General features: G+C 39.1%; 1 protein-coding gene across 1 annotated transcript; it reads left to right on the top strand.

The window, feature by feature from the left end:
• The first annotated feature begins 7,385 nt into the window (after positions 1-7,385).
• LOC137296922 (3-beta-hydroxysteroid-Delta(8),Delta(7)-isomerase-like) lies at positions 7,386-11,370 on the top strand. The gene is made up of 3 exons (XM_067828822.1): positions 7,386-7,762; positions 8,007-8,043; positions 8,330-11,370. The coding sequence occupies exons 1-3, from the start codon at positions 7,474-7,476 to the stop codon at positions 8,709-8,711; spliced, it is 708 nt and encodes a 235-aa protein (XP_067684923.1). The 5' UTR covers positions 7,386-7,473; the 3' UTR covers positions 8,712-11,370.
• The last annotated feature ends 483 nt before the right edge of the window (positions 11,371-11,853 follow it).

Genomic DNA, 11,853 nt, shown 5'->3' with positions numbered 1-11,853 from the left:
GAAAACGTTCAAAGCAAAGCATCTTCATCATATAGCTTATCGTGCAAACGAGCAATCGAAAATCATAACACTTCCCATCCGTCTGTGTATATGTATGATAAATGTAGATATGAAATTTTGAGTGTCAGTTTTTACTGTTTTCTGCGAAAACTGAAGTTATAGTGATCTTCGTCATCTTACTTTACTCCTACATTTTTACTTCCTGTGTGTACTTTTATTTAGCATATATTCGTTTCTAAAGGAAATATTTTATTGTCTACCCTCGAACAGATGCAATAGAGTGCTGATGCGGATTACACCAGTATTTACACGCACACTATTGTGAAAGGTTGTGTGACTTAGCCGTGTAAATATACTTTGATCGTATTTTCCAAATACCAGATCACAAACGTATTATTGGCTGGTAAGCGCTAACACGTGTTCGTGTGTTTTGCATAGTGTGTTGTAGAGATTATAATGTTATCGCGGGGTCGTAGTTCGTTCCTTGTCCTCTTACTGCCAGCCAATAGTCGATTACAGTGAATAAATATCATTTGTTTTTGTAGTAACTATGATTCAGAAGAGTCTCCGGGGTATGGATTGTCCAGTCGCCTACAGCTCGCTGTGCGTTCCAAAAGTTCTCAGCAGGATTTCATAGACACGACAAACGTCCTGTATATCGTATATATAGGACCTGTATATCACTTTGTTATACTGTTTTCCCTTGGCATTGAACGATCCTTTATATTGGGAAAGTGTGTGTGTGTGTGCGTGCGCGCGCGCTGATAGGGGTTGCCTACTGGTTAAAGCGTTCGCTCGTCACGCAGAAGACCTGGGATCGATTCCTCACATGGGTACAATGTGTGAAGCCCATTTCTGGTGTCCCCTACCGTGGAACTGCTGGAATGTTGCCGAGGGCGGCGAAAAACTAAGCTCACTCACTCACTCTCTACTAAACCAGTGTGTTAATCAGCTGCCATGACAGTGTGGCAGACCGCGTTATCTGTCCAGAAGTGAAATCAGGTCTCCACTCTAGGTTACATCAACCGCTGAGCGTTACAAATCTAAGCCAGCCATACATTATCGTTCTGAACATTCCGACTCATGTCATTCATTCATGAATGTTCTGTTAGACACATAAACCCGTCAGTGTTAAATAAAGAAATTTAATTGAAACGTCGGGGCGAGGAACGTAGAGGGGTCAGATCGGTGTTATGCAAGGACCTGAAAACACGACCTCGGGATCTTGGCAGCGACCACAACTGGTTTTGGTTAAAGCTTTTAAATTCCGGAAAATTGGGTAGTCCACTGATTAAGGCGTTCGCTCGTCACGACGGAGGTCCGATTCGATTCGCCACACGACTGCAATGTGTGAAGCGTTTATCTGGTGTGTGTAGAATATTGCTGGAATATTGCTAATGCGGCGTAGAACTATACTCATTGAACCAGCACACCCAAACCACAGACCGACTGGGCTACAGTCTAAGTAAACTTAGTCTCAGTGTATTTCGTTACACTCCACCACACTACTAAGGATAAGTTTACTTAGATGGACTGGGCTACAACCTCAATTATGCAGCTTTAGCTGTAAATATGCTGTAAAACGTGCGGTTGCAGCTGGATAATCGAGGTTTATAGTGATGACTCTGTGTGTGTGTGTGTCTGTCTGTCTGTCTGTCTGTCTGTCTGTGTGACCGTACATACCAAGCGTACACTAAATGCAAGTGGTATCGAGGCTCTTGTGACCTTATCTGCTGTGTCAACGAGCTGTTAACTAATCTAAGTTCAGTATATGTGTCACTTGCGTTAAGTTAAGGCTTTCAGTTACTGTATAAATAGCGTCACCCAGTGTACAGTGGTGGTGTTGTGTGCATGCAATATGGCCACGGGTTCTGTTGTAAAATATTGCTGACTCATTCGTATCTCATTTTTCCCTAAAGAATCACCGACGTGTTAAATCAATTGGTGCAGAGTTGTGTAGTATTGGGTTTCTTTAGTCGATTCATCATACCCGCGCAAGTCTGTTCATAAAGTGCACAGCTATATAGAACACATATACATTATTGCGGGTGTCGGACAACTTGATAGTTGCTCAGGGTCATCAGTGCACATGGAACGAGGGATACAGGTGAACGTTGAAAGAAATATTTTGTATAAACTGAAGCATGAAAGAAAGTACATATCTTTTTAAAACCTACAGCAAATCCCTTATCAAAAGAGTTCGATTGTGAGTGATATATCACATACATTGTGTACATGTTACCAAAACACCAGGGATATCCTTAACAGGTATGTACGTAGGGTATCATGAAAAATAATGATTTTGTTGAATAACGCGTGAACGTTATGCTCCAACAATATATAACAGTCAGTTTGGCTGAAAAGCGGACCGATGAATTGCTGTCTAACTCGAAAACTAATAACCATAAAATACTCAGTGAAACGCTGATCATAATCAAAACATCAGACCAACTCTGAGTTGAAATGTGGACAACTTTCAGTATACGTTAGGAGGGAAGAATGCAGAGAAAGGGACAGCCATGTATTCGGGAAGCTCGTAGACAAGTGACTGTCCCTTTCTTTGCACTCCTCCCTCGTAACAAATAGTGAACTGTGTTGTCGAGTCGATTGCAGTTCATCAGTCCGCTTTTGATTCAAACGGACTGGAGTTGATTGAAATTGTTATTTCAAAATTTCACGATTATCAGAAACGAAAGAGGACGAGCCAGTGGTCTGTCGCGGACAGAGGCTTCTAATAGCCATATTGCCAGAACGTTCGGCTGTACAAGGCAGTTCATCATTAGACCAATGACACGCCCCAACGGTGGGAAAGACCGCAAGCCCACTTGTCGTACCCATTTTGTCATGGGGGCATTTAGCCTAGGTGTGTTTTGTCCGAGGGTTTAATGCCCATGTGAGCCTATTCTCCGACCACTGCACCAACAAGCCTCTCCAGACATCTGACAATCCCAGATCTAGGGCAGGGTGTTGGCATATTTATTGTGTTGCTATATATTGCGATTCATGTTCCCGTATAACGATACGTATTGCCATATATATATTGGGACCTTGAGTGTTTGACAATGAGTGACACTAACTGTGCATGTCAATCCTGTTTTGTACATTGTAAGTCTCTAAACATACATGTTATGGTTCTGATAAGAGAAATCTCTAAATTACGTTGTGTTGTCATTGTTTCTATTTTGTTTTGTTTTTCATACAATTGATAGTTTTACAGTTTTGTCACACTGAATAACGAAAGAAAACATCTGTTGTAAATGACAGTACGTGTAGATTTTGATTTAAATCATAAAAATAATCACATAAATTTTATACTTGTCCTTTACCCAATATGTCTGTTAATATATCAGAAAAATATGTATTGCAATACACATAGTTTGAAAAGCGATACACAGGCATGCCGGTAATACCGTGCAGCCCTGCCCAGAATAGAAGACCGAGAGTCACCAGACGAATATAACAATTGCCCATCTATCAGCTTGTCAGGTAACTCAGTTTCACCGCACCCAACCCACTGATCAACATCATGAGCATCGATCTACGCTGTGGGGATACGATGACTTGCGTCAAGCAAGTAAGCTAGCCTAACCATCCGATCGCCTCATAGTTACCTTTTATGGCAAGCATGGATTGCTGAAGGCCCATTCTACCCCGGACCTTCACGAGTCCAACATCTAGCAAAACGCCAATAGAACCAAAATAGTGAAACAAATAAGAATCTGGGTATGGGTTGACAGATTGTCCTATCAACAATATATTAAGTGATCCTTACGCTGTAAAGTCCTTGCTTCAATCCCACCGCATTTACATCTACACTCATGCTTGGATCGTGAAGTGTCACCGGGTCAGTAAGTGGGACAAAGTATTCAACGTCAAGACACTATAGTCAACATGCGGGTAGACATGTCGCAATATGCACTAAGGTCAAGGCCACAGGGACAGCAGTAACTTTCCCCAGTCTCAATAGGTATTTGACGAGCGGTCTCAGTCGGCCTTGGGAGTCGCTATTGTCAAACATAATGCGAGTGTACTTTCCCAAGTATTTAACAAAAGATCTGTATTTGTATTTAGCTGATATTGCGGTAGGATATCTTATGTGACGTGACAAATGTTTAAATCATATACTAGTATTTAGTCGCTTCTAGTTCTATTGTTACACACACTTGCAATACTGTGTTGTAATTTGGGAATATTTTATTCATAGCAGGAGAAATGTTTTAACAGAACCATTTAATAAAGGAATTCCAGTCCAGTCAGAGTGGACATTAAGTGCCCATGTAAGAAAACTATAGACAAGAAAAAACAACAACTTTGGGCATATTTTTCGTACGGCTCATTAGCAAAATATGTTTCTCTGACATAGTTATCTCAAAAATAGAGAGGGCGGGGGCATTTTAAAAGTTTTACTGGATAAACAAAAGTGAACGAGTTGGACACCTTGTATTTTCCTCACCAAGAACCAGTACACCCCACGTAAAACTATCATATTAGTCAAGATTACTGCAGTTGGGTGAAATTGAGAGAGTCTCTCTTTCCTCCTATATTTAAATACAGTATTCCTTTATTGCATATTTCAATGGGGCGATGGGGTAGCTAAGAGGGTAAAGCGTTGGCTAGTCATGCCGAAGTCCTACCTAGGCACCATTCCACACATGTGTACAATGAGAAGTCCATTTCTGGTGCCCCCTACGTTGATATTGTTGGCTTAAATATATCTGAACACAAGTTGTCTCTCTCTCTCTCTCTCTCTCTCTCTCTCTCTCTCTCTCTCTCTCTCTCTCTCTCTCTCTCTCTCTCTCTCTCTCTCTCTCTCTCTCTCTCTCTCTCTCTCTCTCTCTCTCTCTCTCTCTCTCTCGGAAGCAGCACAAGCTGATTCTTTCAAAGGGAAAATCGTTGTTGTTGCCAGTTGAAGGAGGGTCGATTTTTGGAACACTTTAAATGATTATGGGTTGATCTGCTAAGAGAACAGTCCATTGTCGTCGTATTCCACCAAGAGTTACCTCCCGTGGTTACACGACCCTAATGGATGTACATGTATTTGCCTGTACCGTTATTTGGAATATTAGTCAGATGGTCGAGGTCGACTGTTTGCAAGCTGCTGTTTGAATCTTCGTAGTTTTTTTGTTGTTTTTTTTTTTTTTTTTTTTTTGTTGCTGGTTTTTTTTATTGTTTCTTGGTTTTTCTGCTGTGGTGTGTTTCTAAATGAACTTTCTTTGCTTTTGGTTGATGTCTTGTCCTTAACCAAGCCACGATTTGCGAGTAAGACTTCCTGTCAATACCCAAAGGGTTAGAACTGGTCTTCAGTCACATGGTTGTTGTGAGAGGTGACCAACGGGATCGGCTGGTCAGGCTCGCTGACTTGGTGTATCTGAGACGTGGAAGATCGACTGATGACAGAGCAGTTGTACAGCAGTCACAATACCTTTTGTTCACTTAAACATATTTGTTCTTAGATGCATAGACTTCTCAGCATACATAGCCAACCGTCTTACAATATCACTGATATCACGGGTGTCTATGGACATTAGTACATTAAATTTAGCCAATGTTGGAAGTATGTGTGTTCATAGGCCTCTCAGTCTGAGTAAACTTATCCTCAATCTATATAACCGTCTCGCGTGTGATTGGACGGTCATTGGTCGCTCAAAGGTTACCTGACGCGACCTTCTACTAGGCTTTGTTTGACTCAGTGGTGGACTGTAACTAGACTAACAGCTAGTCTCTGAAATGAACATATTTTACTGAAAAAACGTTCATAGTGAAAAAAAAATATAATATAATGAAATGGAGCCCTGAGACTTCCTTCATTTTCAGGAGCTCTAGAAATCTAGACTTGCCACATTTCTAGACTTACGTGGGCTTTCTTGGATTTAAGTACTTCAGGGTCTGTACGACAGACTAGAGTGTAACGAAAATACGAGACTAATTTTACTTAGACTGATCGGTCTCTTAACTAGGACTGATATACAAAGAGCATTACATCTCGAAGAAAGAAACAAAATCAGTTTCTTGAATTTATTTATATTTTCAACTGCAGAAAGTACTATCATCCAACATGTTTTCAGTTTTTGTTATTGTTTGGATATGTTATATTTTAGTCAATTCCTGTTCATTCATCGCTGGATTGTCATGGTCATTATCCTGCCAGTGACTAGGAAGAAATCACTTTGGGAAACTTGACATTTGTAATAAGTTACCTCCCTTGCATCGGAAATTGTTCTCGTGAGCGAGTTGCGTTCAACACAATCTTTGAAAATATTTAACGTTATTTGATGGAGTTATGAGAGGAGTCCCCTAACGCGAAGCGGGAAAGAGAAGTTTCCTACTTTGGTGAAATCCATGAACGCGAGCATTCGAGGTGACAAATCCAGCCCGGTTTTACGCGTTAGTGCAGCAGACCCCGGGTACCTGATTGATGACAACATAAGCGATACAATCGAAGCAAATCTGTATTGGGTTTCCCGCACAGCTCTGCGCCAAGGGAGTCAAGAAGAATGACTCTTCTCTCCCACAAATGGTTCGTGGTGATGGTCCTTTGCAGGAGAAGGTCGAAGAATGAAAACGGAATTCGATTTGGGTAGGTTGTTTCTAAATAAATGTAGCAATTAAGAGCTCAGGTGGGTGTTAATTTCAGTGACGTCGCCCTCGTCTGTTGGCGATGGAACTGACCACCGGGAATCCAGACAAGTGAAAGGGATAAACTGATTAATTTCAGTCATCAACAAAACAACACTCAATGATACCGGACATCCCTGTCATCTTTATGATCTGACGGGATCACCACAGGAATCGGTGATGCTCATGTCATCGGGCCCGGAAACATGATATGGAAAACATGTATGGATAATTTATTGCTGATCGAAATACCTGGCTTGCCTGGCTGTCCGGGACGGGTTATTTTCAACACAGACTGCCAGATTCTCAAATTCACCAGCCCGACGGTCATACTATAATTTAGATATGTATATGAAGATATTAATCAGATTTCAGGATAATAAAACACTATCGATTCACTCACAAATTTGAAATAAACATTTAATTCATTTCTTGCATTAGCATCAGTTTGTATATTTAACACCAGCTGTACAATCCGGCACATTGTCTAATTGTACTGTCTAAACCGGAATATTTCTTCAGTCCCAGTGAGTGCCGACTTAGTCAGCTTCCACTGTAAAACAGCGACACTTACATTCAGTTATGAAAGACGGTATAGCAATTTTATGTAAATAACAATACCCAACACACACCCCACAAGCTTATCGCTTTAACATGACTGGTCTGGTACCCGTCTAGCTCCTAAAAACGCTTGGACAAAGTGCAAATCAGTCCAGTATCGAGAGCTCCGCGAAAGGTTACTCGCTGTGCGGAGCTTTCATACAAAATTTGATTGGTGGTTTTTATCTCAGCTGAGAAACACGCGACAAAGGATCTAACTGGGTTCAGTATATAGAATCTAGTTGCTCTTCAGCGATTATGGCAGGTGAACACCCATATTTCCCGAAAGACTTGAAATTACCCCACTATCGCCCAAACGACAAGGGGGTTGTTGAAATCCTGTCAGTATTCTTCGGTGTCATCGGAGTGTTCGTAGTGTCGATATGGGTTTATTCAGGAACGACGAAAAACCCGAGATTTACATTCATACAGCGTGTAGTATTATGTTGGTTTATGATTTGCGGTCTCATCCACACTTTTCTGGAAGGATACTTCGGTGTGTTTCATGACGTTCTTGCTGGCGATATGTCTTTCCTTGGCCAAGTCTGTAAGTAGTCAAGGGGAGGTAATTTGAAGAAATCCGAAAGTTGTCTCCCTTTATCACATCATGTTCTTGTGTGTGTGTGTGTGTGTGTGGATGGATATATATATATATGCTTCCTGCTAACGTGCATTTCACGAGAGCACGAGAAACCTGAAATAAGTGACTCTATTTTAACGAGAGAGTGTTAAACTATTTACTATTTATAGGAAGTATATGAATGTTTAAAAACAATATATTTATGTTTCAGGGAAAGAATACAGTATGGGTGACAGTCGCTATATGAGGTCGGTATATATGAGGGAATATGCTTACCAAAACCTTTCCCAAACCTTGAAGATAATATTTTTGTAATGTTCCCATTTTGGGAATAAAATGGGGGGAAATCCCCACTTACCCCAACTTAAATCCACACTACAAACCACAAACCACGAAAATGGGTCCTTTGGAAAGGTTATGGTTTTGGAAAGGTTATGGAGCCCTCGAAGTAACTAGTATGGTCTCACCTTGATACCTGTAGTTTTCAAACCATCATTACATGTTTTGATTGTTGTTATATATAATTATTTCCAGTTCTGATGCATTTGTGGTAAGCATGGAAAGAATCACCGCCTTCATTGACGGACCTTTGAGTTTCTTGACACTGGTGCTCTACTTCCGGAACAGCCCCTATCGCTATGTCTTCCAGCTCATAGTCTCCCTGTGCCAGCTGTACGGAGACACTCTCTACTTCATGACAGAAATATTCGAAGACTTCTCCCACGGTTATATGTACCATCCACAGTATTTCTGGTTTTATTTTGTGACAATGAATATGTTCTGGATTGTTATACCATCATGTCTTATTATGCAGTCCTGCTACAAACTTGCCAAGTCTCAAGCTCAGGTTGACAAAATGAAAGCCAGTGAATACAAGGCTGCTATTGCCAAACATGATAAGAAGAAGAAGCGTTAATATTAATGAATATAGGTTGCTTGTATGTATTCAGGGGTTTAACTTAGGCATCTCACGCCTACTGGACTTGGACATGGCAGCATTTTCTGTATCTGTAAGTGTATGTGTTCAATACGTGACAATTGGATTTGACAATGAGTCTGGTTTGAAGCCATTTTGATGGGAACTGCGTTTGGTTTCATTTTAGACTGATGACTTGGTCACTAACACAAAATTTAATAACTGCAACAAAACCAAATTTTGCAGATTCACTTGAAATTGACAGACCCACTGCTGATTTGTCTCATTTGGCTGTTCTAGTTGCAAGTTGTCCTCCCTCATTAAAAATAGAGAAAAGATACAACAAAACATTAATCGTTTGTTAAACAGCTTTTTTATTTGTTTGTCCAAATTTGGTCTGATGTTTTCATGTGACTGTGGGTGATTTTGTTGGGCTTTTTTACTGCAGTTATTAGATTGTGTGTTGGTGAGCAATTCGTTAGTCTCAAATGAAATCAAACAGACTGTACTCCACCTTGCAAAAATGATTGAGAATATGAGAACCATATGCAGAAGGCCCATTCAAAATATGTCCAGCTGAAGGACTATTCATAATTTGTGGCAAGGAGGTGTGATGATAATTTTTAAGCAGAAGCCTGTTCAGTGTGAATGACAAAATTTATGTACAAACTAAATAAGTCCCCTGCATGTCATGTATTTACATGTTTGTAAAATTAATGACCACCCCAACCACCCCAGAACAAAATGGGTGACACCCCCTTAAAATCACCATGGTCCCACTCCACAGTAACCATAAATCATGAACAGTCCCTAATATCCATGTATTCAGATAGAGGATCGTTAATTAATTTGTTTGTTTATGAATCAAAAGGAATCGACAAGATTTGTTTTTATGTGATTATATTACTATATTTCTCTTATGTTATGTTAGTCTGTGGGCCAGGAAGTATTCTAGTTAATTAGTATTAAGCACAAATGTTAAGACTTAATACTTCACAATCTATGGATGAAAAATTACTTTTTGTACTTTGATGAATTATTTCATTCCATGATAGTTGTGTGGAAAGTGTTCTTGTATCATTTGATCCTGTGTCAGGAACCATGACGATCGGGGATAGAATTGATCTTCAGTATGGTCATTAGAGGCAATTATTTAGTTAATGGGTCTGGTAATCAGACTTACTGACTTTGTTGACATGTGACATTGTATCCAAATTGCAGAAATGGCTGCATTGTATCCAAATTGCATAAATGGATGCTCATACTGTTGATCACTGGTTTGTTTGGTCCAGACTCAATTATTTACAGACTGCTGCCATATAGTTTGATATGGCTGAGTGTGGCATTAAATAACAAATCTGTTTCAGTTCAGTTTTTTTTATGGAATCCATGTCCATTGATAGATGAAGAAAACCATTTCTTGTGAAGTTTCTTCAGCAATATTTTGTGTAACAATGTTTTGATTGACTCTATTTTTTAAAATGTGGCATCCAATTTTACTTATTTCCTCCTTGGTTGTTGAACCCCTGCTGTTTATACGTACAATTTTAGTTAATGTTTATTTGATTATTTAAATCATGTTAATCATTATCACATACATACCCGGTTAATTAGTCTGTTTTGTTGTTTTGTTTTGTCACTTTAAAGCCAAATAAATATTTTATTCAGTGGATTACACAGTAAGTTAATTGCATATCTAAAGTATTATTGCAGAGTTTTTAAAGTATCTGCTTTGATATTTTGATAAGATAAACATGTTCATTTGTTACTCTGCCTTCATGTGAAAATGATTCCTGAAATGGGGATAGAAATAGTTACTGATAAATGTTGGATTATGTTTAGTCTCTAATATATGTAGAAACAAACAATTTCTTATAAATTCAAAAGAAACCCCAGTGAGAAGGGAAATTCAGAACATAAGAAATCTATCCTGCGTCATTTAGGGCATTGCAGAAACGATTGGGTGGAAGGTATAATGATGTGATTCAATCATTCAGGTACTGTGAGACTGTTTAACCTCAGGGCTAGGAAATTTGTGTATACTTTAACGGCTATTGCTATATTCTATCATTATTTTGGATAGAAGTACTTGATTGCAACATACTTTCAATCCATGTGAATGTTTGTCATACCTTGAAAGTGTAAACCAGCCATTTTATTTGAGTCAAGGCTCTAAATGTAAATTCCCACCAAATTTTCAGTTTTGTGGAAAACGGTTGACAATCTTTATTTAATACTGTAAACACACTTGTAAGTATGCTGAAAGTGTGAGATCGAAAGGCCTGTGAAGGTCTAGGGTAGAATAGGCCTTCAGCAACCCATGCTTGCCATAAAAGGTGACTATGCTTGTCGTAAGAGGGGATCGGGTTGTCATGCTCGCTTACTTGGTTGACACATGTCATCAGTTCCCATCTGTGCTCATGCTGTTGATCACTGGATTGTCTGGTTCAGATTCGATTATTTACACACAGGCACCATATAACTGGAATATTGCTGAGTGTGGCGTAAAATTGAACTCCCTCATTCACTTGAGACATCACATATTTATTGGCCTGTGTCCTTCATAAAGAGTGTGGAATATATGTTAAATTGAATAGATGTTTTGTAACTGTAACAATACATATTAAGATTTTAGAAATAAACAATGATGAAAGTGTAATTGTTTGTTATCTTGTATTAGGTAGGTATTATAGTGTTGGGAATCGGAAACTACATCAGCTATCAATTATTGGAGGACTTGTGGTGAACAATCAGCAATTATAATCAAAATATATATGTTTTGAATGTAATCACCAATTTTAAGTGGTTTCCCCACGATATTCCTTATTTATTTATTTTATAATAATAATGTCATGCAATGAAATGCAAGCATGCAAAATAGTGCATAGCTTTAAGCTGTTGGGTGTTTTGTGAATATTTGTCAGGTTTAATGGTTATAATAGAACAACAAAATTCTGATTAATCAAAAATGGTATTTACGTTTGTTAATCATTTTAATCCTTTCCATTAATTTTCATGTTGATCACTGGATTGTCTGGTCCAGAATCAATTATTTACAGACAGCCACCATATAGACGGAATATTGCTAAGTGCTGCATTACTCTAAACTCACTCACTCACTCACTCAATTAATTTTTTATTA

This window comes from Haliotis asinina, chromosome 9 (assembly GCF_037392515.1).
Source record: "Haliotis asinina isolate JCU_RB_2024 chromosome 9, JCU_Hal_asi_v2, whole genome shotgun sequence".
NCBI classification, from domain to species: domain Eukaryota; kingdom Metazoa; phylum Mollusca; class Gastropoda; order Lepetellida; family Haliotidae; genus Haliotis; species Haliotis asinina.
Note: the sequence above shows the minus strand (reverse complement) of the source record. Positions and strands in the feature narration are given on the sequence as shown.